The sequence below is a fragment of the Schistocerca gregaria genome, chromosome 5 (assembly GCF_023897955.1).
Source record: "Schistocerca gregaria isolate iqSchGreg1 chromosome 5, iqSchGreg1.2, whole genome shotgun sequence".
In the NCBI taxonomy this organism is placed as follows: domain Eukaryota; kingdom Metazoa; phylum Arthropoda; class Insecta; order Orthoptera; family Acrididae; genus Schistocerca; species Schistocerca gregaria.
The window spans coordinates 113,995,823-114,013,655 of NC_064924.1; the positions used below are offsets into that span (position 1 = coordinate 113,995,823).

Genomic DNA, 17,833 nt, shown 5'->3' on the forward strand with positions numbered 1-17,833 from the left:
ATCGTGAGAGAAAATCATTTTCTGTCTTATGTATTTCTGTTACATACAATAAATCAACGAGGAGCTCTATAAAAATATGATCAGTTCTAACACCAATCAGTTACATGTTTACCGTGAAAATCTTACGACGGAAGTCTACTTTAATGAAACAAATACTATCTACAATACAAGTCATCACAGAACATCAGACATTAGCAAGATATTACCCACTTTTGATCTCGATGTGTGCTTTATCTACGTGAAGACACCTGTTCTCCCCAACAAGCATATCGAAACAACGCCCAATATATGTGAAAATAGCACTGAGGGTAGAACCAAAAGGAAGTTGAGTTAACAAATTATTCGACGCCACACGTAAATCAATAAAATTATGCAAGTATAAGCAAAATAATTTAACTTTGAACAAGGATACATTGTCTTAGCTTCTTAAATTTTTCATCTGTACCAAAGTAAGGTTGTGAGAAGAAGTAAGATGGAAATGTAACACTGACCTAATGATATTTTATGTGGGAGCTTGTAGCTCGGTAGAAGAAGAGTTAAAATGCTGACAAATGGTCTAGGTCTCCAGCGAGGTTAGAATCTAATACTAATGAGTCTTCCCCTTGAGGAACTAGTCGCTGTACCAATAAGACAGAAAGCCAGATTGCCTGCAACGCGCATTCAGTCCTATAGTAATTGATAATGCAGATAATTCGCAACTTAAATATGACATTACTTTTATACGCTGCTTGGAAGGTAACCTATTGTTACAGCTTAAGTAGGAATAATTCAGAGTATTTATTGGATATGACAAGATTATATGAAGTAAATTTAGCAGCATCATTCTAAAACACTCCAAGGAGTAAGTCAGCTGGAGCATAGTTGACAGTCGGATGTTACAGTGTTGCCAGTTTTCCATCAGACTAGCGACACGAACGATCCGTATGCTAAGCCAATGCGTTTCTTGAGTTGATCAGCACTTGGGAAGCTCACCCCTTGATGACACGACTACGCCCACTGGCATCGCATAATCTGAGAGCCGAAATGCGTGAAGTATAGGCCAGCGAGGTGTATTCCTATTTATGTAACTATGATTTTCGTCTAAAAGGCTGTTAGAATAATATGCAGATGCACCGACTGCCACTGGCACCGACTGCTGACACCATAAACCTTCTGTAGGAACAGCTTTCTGCTGTACTGAAAATACAGAGAATATGTCGGAATTAAGATGAAACTTCAGTTATCATACTTGACATTCACCTGAGTAGCTTTCGACCATTGTGTTCTTGGAATAAAATTTTCCGTTTCTCTCAGTCTATTTCTGTATGAAAAACTGCATACAACAAATAATGAAACGACCAAACTTTAACACATGAAGAAATAATAAAACGCGTGCAACAAAGTAATGATGAAAGTGATGATGAAGAGGATACAGGAGGAGAGGGCATGAGTATTTCTCACACTGCTGGTGCTGAAGCTGCCGAGGTCTGCCTGGAGTGCCGGCCGCAGTGGCCGAGCGGTTCTAGGCGATACAGTCTGGAACCGGACGACCGCTACGGTCGCAGGTTCGAATCCTGCCTCGGGCATGGATGTGTGTGATGTCCTTAGGTTAATTAGTTTTAAGTAGTTCTAAGTTCTAGGGGACTGATGACCTCAGAAGTTAAGTCCCATACTGCTCAGAGCCATTTAAACCATTTGCCTTACATAATATGTCGGTTTCTGAGTGTTTGTTTTCATCACATTCGTCCAACAGATGCGAATACATTCAAATTGCATTCTTGTCGTTGAACTCGTAAATTTTTCTCTCTGAACACTTTAGATTTGGCACATAAAAGATTTCTAGCACACGCCACATGTTTTGATACAATACAAAGAGCTTAGAAGCATATGAGTGACAAAGATGCTATGACATATCGTAACATCGTGAAGATGTTTGGAAAAAGATCACAAATTCACTTATGCAACTGAAACCCTTTTTACACTAGTACAGAAAGACGTTGATTTTGTGAGATTTAGAGCGAATACTGTTACATTAATTACGAAATTGATGCATGTTTTTTAGTACTGTGCAGGTAAGATAGTACATTATTTATTTACATTTAGCATCATGAGAATTGTAGTAAGGTATACATTTACCACTTGATCTGCAGATAAACGTAGGAATATTAATTGTTTTGGAGGGTATTTTAGGACAATTTATCTGTAAACAAACGTTGTAATGAAAGCATGAACCGTCTGAAGATGAATCTTACCGATTCGAAACCGGTAATGGTACCCTTTCAATAAAGGAACAGAAAATATATTTGTGGCTGGCTGCTTTTTCAACACCATCAATATTTGGTCAATGCCTTTGGAGTCTCTGGTAGCCTTTAAGTAGGACCACAATGAGTTCTGGGGACAATACTAAACATTTTGAACTTCGTTGAAACCCCGCGAGCAAGGGGGACCTTCAGAACCTTTTCTGACAGTCGCAGGAATCATTCAAGTATGTCGGAGGCCAGACCATAGGCATCGTTTATTCAGATGAGCGTAACAGTTAGCAGTTGGTTGCAACCTGTTCTCTTAATGGTTGCCGGAACAGCCTCTTCAGCATGGTGGATGAGGTTCCAGAGCCTACAGACTGAGTGCACAGGGTGTTACTTCCCAGCCCTTTCTGCCATTACTCTAAGCATTTCCATCACTCTCTTTACTTTTAGAATGCCGACGATTATCGGACACTTACTCTACTGTGCCTACTTTCCACTGACAACAGTGTCAGCAGGGGAAGTGTGTCTCATTGGCTCGATATGAATTTCAGTGGATTAAAGCACTCAAAACGTGTTGGTTAGGGTGTAAATATAATGTATTAAGGTTTCCGAAGTACCTGCGTCTTCTGTACCGGTCCATAGTTCAATGGGAATGCAGCCCCACAGTGTCCTTAGAGCAAGGTTGAAATGTCCGGACGTGTCAGCAGTATCAAAGGTTGCCAAGAATGTTTCCCTAGTGCCCATTGCACAATGGAGTGGTATTATTGGCCACGAAATATGTGGCAAACTGACAGTTTCAGTGATGCTCTTACGCCACCCCTTTGGGCTCTTTCTTGTCGAGTGGGAGCGGCAATGTATCTGAAATGTTTCTCCCGGCCACCCATATGAAAATCTTAAAGTCTTGTGTTTTCAACACTGGCCTTCGCGGTTCTGACCTCCATAGCAGAAGCGTCAAAAGAAGGGCTTAAACGTTGGTATGAGAGGCCGTGATGGCCTCTCCAGCGTCTGACGCGTTCACGGACAGCATTGCGGTGAAATTCGGTGCCCGTGAGAAGTCATTAACCAGCCTTAAGCGTCACATGAACTGAGCTCTAGATTTTTCTTCCGCATGTGTATGCACCCTGCTTTCTCAAGCTTTGTCGTGCCCGTTGGTGACGTCGCAGGGCGCCACCCTTTTGCGTCATTACAGAGGAAGTTCGCAACCATTTTTGAGCCGAATTCCAAAGTTATGCGTCGAAATGGGAGACAATTAAGGGATTTCGATAAAGTGATAACTAAATTTTCCTGCGCAGTGTGTTTATCAATCGCTGGGTATGTTTCGGAACAAGCCCATTATTGCAGACAGACTTCAGATTGCGAGTAATTGGTAGCATTAACACACACACGGCATGCCACAAACACTTCTTCACTATCGAGTACTGTTTTCTGCTACTTCTACGACAGTCCAGATAACTGAACATCGCCATGTATGATTGTTGACACTTCCCCGTAACGTGACTTTAGTTTGTTAACGCTGTTATTCTGTTCATTTTCAAGTTTGAATCTTCACAGTTTCTCTACTCCCATACTTGCCCACGTGATGAGGGAATACAGAAAATTGTTGTAGTAGCGTGTTGTTTGTGACGATGATGTCATTCAAGTAGAACAAATAGATCCCGTAGGCCACTTCGAGTCTAGTGCTGTAAAAAAGGTAGCAAGCAGGGCTTACGTGTGTGGGTGACGAGCTACAGTCCGTTCTCCTGTTGACGACGCTCACGCGCCCGATTCTTCGTTAACGAACTCCGAGTCGATGGGACGGCGAACCCTACAAAAGAGCAGGGCAGCTCACAGACGGTGCTGGAGCCGGCTTCGTTAGTGGTCGGAAGCCACACAGACCAGTCGTATCTGCGAAATAAGCCTTCTAGATGGCGATAAAGTCTGAGGAACCAGAGAGCGTTTTCAACAATAGTAAAAAGCTACGAAAGAAAACTAATATTTTCTCTACTCTTACTGTATATACCTCCTACGGATTTAATTTTGGAGTCGTACATGATACCTACAGTTCACAACTACCGCGAAATTTTCGAAATTTGGTATTATGTAAGTATTTATCAATTCCAAAGACAGTCCTACTGCACTTTAAGAATTAGAGGAAAATAGTCAAGTAGATAAAGCTTTTAAAAATAGAAGAACGTACTGCGCACGCCATTACCTGTGAAATGGACGAGATTTTCTTAGAGAGAGTCATGGGAAGAATCGATATTAAGGCAGGGACAGGTATGATTTGGTAGAGCCACCGACGCTAGTCCACCCGTTGAAAACGACATTACTACTTCGGCCTACATTCAATTTAATCTGTTTATTGTATATCAGTCTGCAATTTCTACCGTCCACACCTCCCGCATTAACATTGTGACTTCTCCTTGATGCATTAAAATGTGTCATACTTTCACACCCTACTCTTAGTAAAATTGTGCCATAAATTTCATTCTTCCTCAATCAGGTTCAGTACCTCATTATTAAGACCTGCTTACCTAACCTTCAGCATTCTTCTATGGCTCTGCATTTTCAAAACCATTAGTCTCCTTAGTCTGAGGCGCTTATCGTCCACATTTCGCTTCCGTGCAAGACTACACTCCAAGACAAATACCTTCAAATAATACTTTCTAACACTGAAATTTATCGGAATGAGATTTTCACTCTGAAGCGGAGTGTGCGCTGATATGAAACTTCCTGGCAGATTAAAACTGTGTGCCCGACCGAGACTCGAATTCGGGACCTTCGCCTTTCGCGGGCAAGTGCTCTACCATCTACCGAAGCACGACTCACGCCCGGTACTCACAGCTTTACTTCTGCCAGTATCTCGTCTGCTACCTTCCAAACTTTACAGAAGCTCTCCTGCGAACCTTGCAGAACTAGCACTCCTGAAAGAAAGGATATAGCGGGGACATGACTTAGCCACAGCCTGGGGAATGTTTCCAGAATGAGATTTTCACTCTGCAGCGGAGTCTGCGCTGATATGAAACTTCCTGGCGGGATTTAAACTGTGTGCCCGGCCGAGACTCGAATACTGGACCTTTGCCTTTCGCGGGCAAGTGCTCTACCATCTGAGCTACCGAAGCACGACTCACGCCCGGTACTCACAGCTTTACTTCTGCCAGTATCTTGTCTCCTACCTTCCAAACTTTACAGAAGCTCTCCTGCGAACCTTGCAGAACTAGCACTCCTGAAAGAAAGGATATAGCGGAGACATGGCTTAGCCACAGCCTGGGGGATGTTTCCAGAATGGGATTTTCACTCTGCAGCGGAGTGTGCGCTGATATGAACTTCCTGGCAGATTAAAACTGTGTGCAAAGGTCACCAGTTCGAGTCTCGGTTGGGCACACAGTTTTAATCTGCTAGGGAATTTCATATCAGCGCCACTCCGCTGCAGAGTGAAAATCTAATTCTGGAAACATCCCCCAGGCTGTGGCTAAGCCATGTCTCCGCTATATCCTTTCTTTCAGGAGTGCTAGTTCTACAAGGTCGCAGGAGAGCTTCTGTAAAGTTTGGAAGGTAGCAGACGAGATACTGGCAGAAGTAAAGCTGTGAGTACCGGGCGTGAGTCGTGCTTCGGTAGCTCAGATGGTAGAGCACTTGCCCGCGAAAGGCGAAGGTCCCGAATTCGAGTCTCGGTCGGGCACACAGTTTTAATCTGCCAGGAAGTTTCATATCAGCGCACACTCCGCTTCAGAGTGAAAATCTTATGGTTTACTTTTTCATGCTCATCTTATAACCTCTTTTCAAGGTGCTATCCATTTCGTTAAACTTCCCTTCCAAATTCTTCGCCATCTCGGAACTAATTATAATGTCACTGGTAAATCTCAAACGTTGTATTTCATCATCACTGAACTTTTATTTTCCTTCCAGATCACCCTTTAGCTTCCTTCACATCTTGTTCAATGTACAGATGGAATTACATTGGGTATAATCTACAAGTCTGCCCCAATCGTTTATCATTTTCTGTTTCTCTGTAATGTCTTTCGACTCTTACATGTTATTTATGTACATCTTGCGAGTAGCTACTTGCACTTTATCCTTTTTATCTTTAGATTTTCAAGGAGTGTTTTCCGGTGAACATGGTCAACATTTTTTTTTTTTAAATATAGAAATTCTTATCTTTTAAGGTAAGTTTACCTTTAAGTTAAGTTTGTCTTTTAAGATAAGTTGTGTGGTAATTATGACATTGCATGTTGCTGCATTTTTCTGGAATCCAAACTGGCCTTCCTCAAGAGTGTACCTAAGAGATTTTCCGTTCTTTTACAAGTAATTCTTCTTCTCGTTCTTCTCCTTCTACCATTCTTCTTCGTCTTCTCTTCAGCTATTAGGCGAGATCGCCTGTCATGGTACGCATCGTTTCTGGGTTCTTCCTCTAACTCTTCTTCAATAGCACTTATATTTTCTAGCCTTTAAGGGGAGTCAATCACTTTCCATCCTTTCTAGGTGATCGTTCCACTTTCTCCTGTACATTGAAATTTCATCATTTACACTATAAATTTTTAGTTCTTCTCTAGCATCTTGATTCCTGTTTTTCTTGTACTGTTTATCTCAAATGATGATTCCATATTTGTAGGTCCTTTTCTCTCCTTATTTCTTTCTTTTCACCTAGAGCTTCTCCAGTTAGAATATATCTGACTGACGTTGTTCTTAATGGGACGTTTCATCTTAATCTTCCCGTCTTTTCCCAGATGAGACGGCTGAACATCTTTCTCGTCAGTTCATCTTAGGACCTGAAATAATAATAATAGATGTAACTGATCAACGAAATATAAGTCGAATAGCCATGACTTGCAATCATAATAGCCGAATAACCGCTAGCGAAAAATATAACGACAGAAATGTAGCTCAAGTTGCACTGTCTCGCAAGTTCCTTGATGAGAATGCATTTAATTGAGCTGTCAATGTGTTTTCCGATGTTTTTTGATCAAGATGTAAGTAATCTTTATACCCACAACAGCGTAATGATATTTATGAAGTTAATAGCTTAATTTTTTTTAGCAAATTTATCAGTTGTAAAAAGCACTGTTGTCTGCTGCCAGTGTTCGAACAATCTTAAGAAATCTCAAATTTCCACCCTCGTGTTTTAAAATGGAATCGAATTAATTCCTGTACTAGAAGATACAACTGCTTAGCAGAAGCAGAGCGTGGTTGTAACTCTTACGAAAACTATCAAGGTTGAAAATCATCATCCTGCAATCTGCAAAGTAAATGTCATTTTATTTGTAGAAGATGTAACTCAAGAAGCTCAACAACCGATGCTTCAATTGAGTCGACGCAGTACAGTGACAGTAGCAGTAGCAGAAAGTCTAGATAATTGATGGTGATGAAGACAATTAACGTCAACAGAGTGCAATGAATTCTGCTATGTTTGTTGGCAAAAAAATTGTTGTGCAGAGTGTAACAATGCGGGACGTCGACTTCAGCGTGTGAAATAACTTCTCCTCAAAGCGTCTGGTATTTAATACTGTTATTTAAACCTGTGCAAACAAACGAGGAATTTATTCAGTAAATTACGTAATTAATGTACCACTAGTGAAAATGGCCTACTCGTAACCTGATAACAAATATGCTTCGATTTGGATGCAGAACGATAACATTGATGCCTTCGTTGTCTCTCATCAGATGCAGAAGGTGAGAAACTCACCCTACTTTGACAAGAGCACTTGCAGATACGAGACACACCTTGCGGTTCAACAACAGAAGCGTTTAATTAAATTCCCGGATGGATTGGTCTGACCCACCTCCGACTGTGCATCACAATAAGCAGTTACTTGCTGGTAACACAATGACACAGCGCTAGTGAGGGTAGACTAGTTCATATTAATGTCAAATGTGTCGGCCCAGAATTTCACATCTATACATCGGTATATATAGCTGTCCATCACGTAGGTATATAAACTTTTTTTCAATAATAGTATTGTGATATTTCTTTACACCATAAGACGTATGCAACAGTTTAAGTATGTTTCGTGAAATTCGGTAATAACACTTTTTGATATTATTTACGAAAACTTTCCTTTATTAGTAGGAAACAGTTTACTTTGTTTGCACCAACGCTAGAAGACATTCTAATTACTACGCTTGCTTTAATGTTTGTTGTAGCTTGGGAGCAGACCATCCGAGTCCCACAACAAGAAAGGTAAGCAAAACGCAGACGTGAATAACCAGAAAACATCCGCAGACTGCATCTCACAATCAGATATCATTTATTATTAATAGCAGAAACAGCATAGCCAGCAGCTATATCAGTGTGATTTTGGTCGATTGTGCTGTTATAAATATCTGAGATTACTGCGATAGTTTCAGTTCAAATGTTGTACACTATTCTAAAATGCAGAAGTGACTCACAGAAGGAAGGACCTCACAGGAAGCAAGTTTTGTTCGCGTGTTTGTACACAGCATACCTATGGCGTGTTTCAAAATTACGCTGGAAAACTCAGAAAGGTTGTAGAAGGTGCTTTGAAGAACAGTGTGAGGACAGGAACCCGTGTCCAGAGACGACATACTACAACGTTACAGTATGTCGAACGTAGGGGCGCCGCCTCTTGCCACTAGGCCACCCTTCCGGCAGCAGACGTCACTTTTTAAGCGAACAGACGGCGTGCAGGTCGAGACCTGTGGGTTTTGATATTCATAGATCAAGACTGATTGCAACAAACGTCAATGGAGCAGATGGAGCTAGGCTGCAGCATAGATGTCTCCTACGAATGCGACAGTGCCATGGTTCTAACGGCCTCGGACATGTCATCCACCCACAGTGTATTATCTCCAGGAACCCTATATGCAACCTACAATGTCTTGATGTAAGAGACTAATGAAGACGCAGTCGTCCTTCGCAGCAGCCATCGCCGTCTATTCCACTGCAATATGCACCAATCTTCCGGATTACAGCTATAACGGAGACATTTCGAGACGTTGGCTCTTTTATAGAATTTATAGGACAACTCACGAACGCAAGGAAACGGGGAGGAACCATACATGTAGACAACATGGCAGGCATCAGATAAGATGATCCAAGGAACGTACATTACCAATTATTCCGTTGGTGAAAGAAATTAATCTGATCAGCCAGAACTTTATGAGCACCTACATAATAGCAGGTATGTCCACCTTCGGCATGCATAACGACGGCCACACGTCGTGTTATGGATAGAGTGAGACTTCGGTAGTCGTTGGAGAGGGAGATGGCACTACATCGACACACAGAAGTCACCTAATTCCGGTAAATTCCGCGAGACCGCTACGGTCGCAGGTTCGAATCCTGCCTCGGCCTTGGATATATGTGATGTCCTTAGGTTAGTTAGGTTTAAGTAGTTCTAAGTTCTAGGGGACTGATGACCTGAGCTGTCAAGTCCCATAGTGCTCAGAGCCATTTTTGAACTGGTAAATTCTGGGGAAGGAGATGATGAGCTCTGACGCCGCGTTAAGTCAAATCCCACATTTGTTCGATCGTGTTCAGATCCGACAAGATGGGGGCCAGCACATCGACTGGAACTCGCCACTCGTTTCCTCGAACCAGTTTATCACACTACTAGCCTTGTGATACGGCGCATTATCTTGTTGAAAAATACGTCTGACATCGGGAAACGTGATCGTTGTGAAGTGGTGTACGCGGTCTGCAACATGGCGCCTTGCACGAGCTCCACTGGGCCCACGATTGCCTACGTGTATGTTTCCCAGAGCATAACAGAGCCGCCACCAGCTTGTCTCCGTCCTGCAGAACAGATGTCAACGAGCCGTTCTGTTGGAAGACGACGGATTCACGCCTGCCGTCGGCGTTATAAAAAAAGTATCGGGATTCGGCAGACCATACAAGGCTCTGCCACTGCACCAACGTCCAGTGCCGGTGGTCACGTGCCCATTTCATAGTAATTGCCAATGTTGTGGTGTCAACATTAGCACATCCTTTGGTCTGTGGCAGCGAGTGTTACGTGTTTGTGTGTTGAGGCACCCTGGTGCTCTGTCAAACCGTAAAGTCTGATGTTAGTTCCGCCATAGTTCGCTGCCTGTCCTGCTCTTCCGGTCTGCTCAACCACGACATCCGACGTGTGTAAGTAGGGGTGGCCGCCCAACACCACGACGTCTGGACGTGGTTTCACTTCGATTTCGCCACGTATTGAAGACTCTCACAACAGCACTCCTCCAAGAACCGATAAGTCGTGTAGTTTATCACAATCTGCCCTCAGGTCAAACTCAGACAGATCGCCTCGCCTTCCCCATTCTACACACGGACAGCGTGCTTACTCATTCTTCGCCAGGTGACGCTGCGAACGCCTGTACCGGTTTATATCCATAGTAGGTCGCTGACCATACTGTTCTACGGATCTGTGTATATACGTTTTCCACAGTAAACACGTAATGCAACGTTTAACACTAAATGGTCCATTGCGATTGACACTGTATTCTTGACTTGCTGTAATTAGTTAACCGGACAGCTGATACTCTGCACAGCAGTGGTTTCACTACCGACTAATTAAATGCTATGCTAGTAGCTGTTCAAAATGCCTGCCTGCAGCGTCGCAGCGTGCTTGATATATGTGTGTCACTGACTGTCGCGCACGCTCATAGATACGGGCCACGGCGAGAAGAGCCCTGCACGATATACGTATCTTTCACCATTGGGTCTTCCGATGGGTCTATCGGGCTTCAAGTACACCACTTTCACAGATGGCCTCATATTAAGAACTCCAGCGTGCTGAAGTGAGGCGAACGAAGCGGCTAGGTTAAAGGGCCACTTCGACAAATCCAGCGAACCCCAGACATCCGTCCGGCATGGGTTCTGGAGGCTGGGTGCCCCATCTGTCACATAGTGCTGCAACCACATACGTCGAAGGACTACAAATGGTACCTCCTCCAATAATTGTGGCAATGTTGTATAGCCGTCGTCTGAGAGGTACCTGGCCGTGCGCGGCTCGGCTCGTGCTCATGCCATTTATTTTTTTTGTCATCTTCTATTACTGTACTGGAGCCTCGTTTTCTTATTCCACTGACTGGCGTCACTAAACTCCTGCCTTACTTGCCAGTGAACGTCAGCAGCAGCGTGGATCGATAAATCCGCTGCTGTACCTTCTCCGGAGCGAGGAAATCTCTGCGGCGCGTAGTTTGTCCGAGGCCACTGGCGGCGTTCTCTCGCGGTCGGAGTGTGTGGCGCTGTTCCCACTGCTACGAGGTCCGTGTCCCACCGATCCTGGACACGAAAGTTTAGTTTTCACCTGATCTACCTGTATGTCACCACTGTTCTCGTTGTGTCGTTTGGATTTCGTTGTCGGCTTTTTTGACATTCCCGCGAGCAACAACGTGTGTTTTCAAGCTGGCAAATTTTACCCACCCTGTGGAGGAGTTTGACTGTACTGGTTACTTTGAACCGAAGTGCACCAGCGGAATCGTCTGCCTTGTGGCCGTTAACGTTCCGCTTACCTGCCCTGACCGTTGACGTAAATTCTGGCAGTGTATTTTCCTCATCGTGTTGCTGCTGTCCAGCACGGTGTGTAGTTTGACAGCTCAATGTATAATTGATTGTGGGCACCAATACGTTCTACGTTGTTCTATTGAACTCGGTGTTGTCTGCTCGTCAGGTGGAGCTGAAGTTATCTTGTCAGTAGGTCCGTTGACTGTCTGTCTGTTGGGTTGTCGTCGGATCGAGAAAGGTTGGGCCCACTGCCTGTCTCACCTAAGCGAGCGTTAGTGTTTGAATTGCAGGCCAACCCTCGGAAACTTCTGAGCGCCATTGGGTGTACTGCCTTTCTTATTTGTTCTTGTTGCTTGTGTTTGTATGGCTTTTAGCCGATTTTAAATGAAGGTGGTTTTGCCCTTAAGATGTAAGATTGTTTGGGCCTTCAGCCTAATCAAAGAACTGTTGCAAGATAAGGGCTTTTGCCCTATTAAAAATTAATTTTGGTTTGAGTTGTAATTGATGGGTCTTCAAGCGACTTTTAAATTGAAGTTGTGATCTCAAGGTGTCAGATTGCTTGGGCCGCCAGCCTAATTGAAAGAACTGATTTGAGATAAGGCCTTCTGCCTTTTAATTTCTGATTTTGGTTAGAGCCTTAAGTCACTGGCCTTCATCCGATTTTAAATTAAAGTGGTCTTGCCCTTGAGGCATGAGATTGTATGTCGCATTCAGCCGGTGATTAAGATCCAGATATTAATGCTGTTTTTTTGTTTAATTTCTTGGCTCTTGTAATGTTTGGTCAAATAACTAAGGTAGTATGTTCGAGTGTAACTGACAGCCGCTTATTTTTGCCCCTTCCCACAATTTAAACTACCTATCCTGTCCCGCGGCTTCAGCAGCACGTAGGCGCCAGTCTAGTAATCGTGTACTTACATTGATGGTGAACTGTCCCTGATAATGTTATCAGTTGGTGGCGTGGGGGTTCGTCAAAGACCAACAAGGGAAATTATGGGCGTTGAAACCCTGACGGAAGAACGACGTCTCGTCTGTGAAAAACAGATACGCTGCGTAATATGGCTGCCTGATGAAACTCTAACAGAACCATGTCCGAACTCCACACGCAGAGCAAGATCGTGGGCCAACAGCGCTTGTCTCCTGAATGGATGCCTTTCCTCCTCTTGGAGCACCTGCAGAAACCGCTGAGTATGAGCTTTACATTGCGCGTGCCACAGTTGGGGTGCTCTTGGAAGGATCCACGTCGAACCCCTCTAGTGCGTCCTCCACAAATCATGGCGTGTGTGCACTTCACACACGACCTCTGCTGATCGATGCTTTGTGAAACCACCTGTTTCTCCCAGACGCTGATGGATGGCCGGGAACGTGAAGTGGTGCACGTGGCGCGTATTGGGACATCGTTTCCCTCACATGCGTAATGCTGCATGCCCATTGCCTCTAGGCCTACCAGACGCTAAATGGAAATCCTGCTGCTCCACAGAGGTGAACGTCTCCGCGATGCGGCACACCAGCACGCGACATATTACGACTGAACACTGTCCGCCTCCCGCATGTGTTTACCGACTCCCTGCGCCGGTACCTCTGTTAGCGGTCGCTACAGTGTTGGTGTGACAGGATGAGCGGTGTTTCATGCCATCTGACGTAGAGATTGCTGTCAGATACATTGCGAGATGTCCTGTCCGCTGTCTGTTCGCGTACAGTCACGCCGGCTGTCGATGTGTGCCGGCACCTGGAACTTCAACACTTATGCGGCTTTGGATGACGTTTCCGCAAACGGATTTGTATTCTTATTTTGTTGCTCAAGGCACCTTCTATATCTCCTAGGGGGGTGCAGGTGTAATAGTGAAACACCCTGTATATAATAAAAGCTTCTCGGAACGTGGCAGAGACTCTTTTGTACTAAAACGTCTGTAAAATTTGTACTCATTTAGGCCCAGTGTGTCGTATATGACAAATAAGGACATAATGTATTAAACATTAACACCAAGACGCTCTTGTGTTCATTAGCATTTCTTATGATAGGGTATTTCGACGTGGTTGGCATCGTCAGGTTATCTGTGGAGATGCATAATGGGACACGATATTTCAGGTTTTGAAGTAATTTAACGTATTGCAGGATTATGCTTGGCTAGGTACATCAGATAGTCTTGACATATACCTGAGCAGCAACTGACAGCGATATCATGTGGTTATCAAGACCATCTGATGTACGTTGCAAAGCATAAATCTGTATTACGTTGAATTATCTACTTCAGAATCTGAGATACTATGTATCTCCAAAGATAAGCTGACGAAGATAAACACGGCGAAATAGGTCTATTGTAATAAAAAAAACTCAATCGAACCCTGCAGCGACTTGTCCTCATAGCGTAATATATACATACATAAAAAGTTGCATCATCTAGGTTCCGATTGTTGCGGAACCTGAACAGAATATTGGAATAGCGATCAACATAAACGTCATTGCCGCCCTTTTTAATGCTCATGAAAACCACGCGTTGGATGTTGTACTGCCATGCAGCGAGATCATCACAGGTGTTTGTCAGATCACTGTAAACACCGATGCTTCTGATACCCAGTAGAATGTCCTCTTGCATTGATGCATCCCTGTATTCGTCGTGGCACACTATCCACATGTTCTTCAAGGCACTGTTGGTTCGGATTGTCACATTCCTCAATGGACATTCAGCGTACATCCCTCAGAGTGGTTGGTGGGTCACATCGTACATAAAGAGCCCTTTTCAATCCATCCCAGCCATGTTCGATAGGGTTCATGTCTTGAGAACATGCTGGCCACTTTAGCCGAGCGATGCCGTTATCGAGGTAGCAATTCACCAGATTTGCACAGTGGGGGAGTGAATTGTCGTCCATGAAGACGAATGCCTCGTCAATATGCTGCCGATATGGTTGCACTATCGATCGGAGAATGGCATTTAAGTATCTTACAGCCGTTACGGCGCCTTCCATGACCACCAGCTACGGAAGTCGGCGCCATATAATGCCACCCCAAAACGGTAGGTAACCACTTTGCTGCACTCACTGGATAGTATTTCTAAGGCGTTCAGTCTGACCGGGATGCCTCCAAACACGTCTCCTACGATTTTCTGGTTGATGACATAAGCGATACGGTGAAGAGAACATGATGCCAATTCTGAGCCGTCCATTCGGGATGTTTTTGGCCCCAACTATACCACGCTGCATGGTGTCATGGTTGAAAAGGTCGTTCTCTCCGTGGACGTCGGGAGTGTAATTGCGTATCATGCAGCCTGTTGTGCACTGTTTGAGTCATAACACGACGTCCTGTGGCTTCACGAAAAGCATTATTAAACATAGTGGCGTTGCTGTCAGCGTTTCTCATTGCCATAATCCGTAGGTAGCGTTCGTCCATTGCAGTAGTAGTCCTTGGCGGACTAAGCGAGGCATATCTCGACAGTTCCTGTCTCTCTGTAGCTCCTCCATGTCCGAACAACATCGCTTTGGCTGACTCCAAGACGCCTGGAGACCAAACGCGATCGAAATGCGGTATTGATCATCTAGGCATGGTTGAACTACAGACAACACGAGCCGTGTACCTCCTTCCTGGTGGAATGACTGGAACTGATTGGCTGACGGAGCCCCTACGTCTAATAGGCGCTACTCATGTATGGTTTTTTACATATTTGGGTGGGTTTAGTGACAACTCTGGTCAAAGGGACTGTGTGTCTACGATACAATATATACAGTCAACGTCTATCTTCTGGAATATTGGGATCGAGGGCGATGGAAAACTTTTTTTGGTGTGTTTAATTTCAGTACAGTCTATAGCTTGTATGAAGTTCTGTATCCGTGTGGTAATCTGCCAAGAGCTCGATAAAACATCTACATCTACATGAATACACTACAAATCACATTTAAGTGCCTGGCAGAGGGTTTATCGAACCACTTTCACTTTATTATTTCGATCTCGTATAGAGGGCGGAAAGAACGAACACCTATATCTTTCCGTACGAGCTCTGATTTCCCTTATTTTGTTGTGGTGATCGTTTCTCGCTATGTAGGTCGGTGTCAACAAAATATTTTCGCATTCGGAGGAGAAAGTTGGTGATTGGAATTTCGTAGGAAGATTCCATCGCAATGAAAAACGCCTTTCTTTTAATGATGTCCAGCCCAATTCCTGTATCACTTCTGTGACACTCTGTCGCTTATTTCTCGATAACACAGAGCGTGCTGCCCTTCTTTGAACTTTTTAGGTGTACTCCGTCAGTCCTATCTGGTAAGGATCCCATACCGCGCAGCAGTATTCTAAATGCGGTCCGACAGGCGTAGTGTAGGCAGACGCCTTAGTAGATGTTACATTTTCTAAGTGTGCTGCCAATAAAACGCAGTCTTTGGCTACCCTTCCCCACAACGTTTTCTATGTATTACTTCCAATTTAAGTTTTTCGTAGTTGTAATACCTAGGTATTTAGTTGAATTTACGGCTTTTAGATTAGACTGATTTATCCTTTAACCAAAGTTTACCGAATTCCTTTTAGCACTCATGTGGATGACATCACAATTTTCGTTATTTATGGTCAGCTGCCAATTTTCGCACTATCCAATTTTTTTTCCTAAATCGTTTTTCAATTTGTTTTGATTTTTGATGACTTTTTAGTCGATAAACGACGGCGTCATCTGCAAACAACCTAAGACGCTCAGATTGTCTCCCAAATCGTTTATATAGATAAGGAACAGCAAAGGGTCTATAACACTACCTTGGGGAACGCCAGAAAGCACTTGACATTCCGTCAGTTACTGCGAACTGTGACCTCTCTGACAGGGACACATAACTCAGACGATATTCTACAAGCACGCAGTTTCACTACAAGACGCTTGTGTAGTACACTGTCAAAAAACAGTGGGTGGTTTCTTTGAATAAGTGGGACTCTCTTATTGTCAAGACATATCGACACATTACCTCAGTTCGTTACTCATATTGACATTAGTCACCTACACTGGCAGAAATACGGAACCGGTATTGAAATGATTTTAGCGAGATACGGTGATTTAATCTTCAGTAACACAGTTCATCCTCACAAAACAAGAAAACACACTGTAGTAATGAGTTTCCAATTATGGGAACAGCGAGTATTTCGAGTAATAATTACAACTCAGTCTGCGTAGAAGCACGCCACATTTGTAAGTTATCTGACAAAATTAATGCTCGATCAAATTTCCAGTGTTGTTCAACGTTAATAAACGCGTAAATGAATTTCTGGGAATTATAAAATTATATATTAAATTTACATAATGAACAGTCATAATTAATTCGAAGTCTTTCCACGAATGAAGTTAACTGACTATAACTAGTCCCATGTCCTAAGTTGTTCACTCTCGACAGGAAATTTCCTAAATACTGAAGTAACACTTAATAGTTGGCTACAATTAGAAGTGTCCCTCCTCCTCTTAGATTCCCTTATTTGCCTCACCACTCAATAGACGTGCTACTCCCGCATGCTTAAGCGCACCACCCTCCTTTTCACTACAGCAGAAAGAAAAATTGTTTTACGACACTGAAGCTGTACAAGCTACAAAAAATTTTACATATCGCTTAACATTGAAAGGTTGCCGATGTGCAGATAAAACCGACACCAAAATCACAGTTGCCATTTTGTCAGGTATTTCTTAAAACCCCAATTACAAGCGAAGTATCCTCACTTCATCACTGAGATGTACTCGTGCGCCGACTATAACACAACGTTCAAACTCACTTAAATCTTGATAACCTGCCATTTTAGCAGCACGAACCCACCTAACAACAGCGCTAGACGTTTGGAGTCTGATATAGGCGTTGCCGACCGCAACGTCGTAATCTGGCTGTTTACGTAGCTCATTATTTGAATCCGCATGCCTATACCAGTATACCAAAAAACACAGATATGTTAATACTTTACGAACACCACAAGAGACAACGTAAGTTATCAGTTACATACTAAAGTCACTTGGAAAATTAAATAGCGAATACCACGAGACTACCAAAATGTGCATTGAGAGCAACAAACAGCATGCGTGACTGTAAAATTTCGTAATCGGTTCCTGAAGGGAATTAATTAACTTAGCATTGCACATCAGCGGGTGCTATTATAGTCTGTCTTACAAAACACCATCGTCACTAGCGGCTGTAGAAAGTGATTCCAGCTCTCTCTTTGCGGTTAATACTTAAGTAC

At 43.5% G+C, this 17,833-nt stretch overlaps 1 protein-coding gene across 1 annotated transcript in view; it reads left to right on the forward strand.

Annotated features, from left to right (window-relative positions):
* LOC126273251 (neural Wiskott-Aldrich syndrome protein-like) overlaps positions 1 to 17,833 on the forward strand; it is a 45,081-nt gene that overhangs the window by 11,564 nt on the left and 15,684 nt on the right. The window contains exon 2 of the mRNA XM_049976796.1: positions 8,346 to 8,382. Coding sequence (XP_049832753.1) covers positions 8,346 to 8,382 — 37 coding nt within the window. The remainder of the gene's footprint in view (positions 1 to 8,345; positions 8,383 to 17,833) is intronic.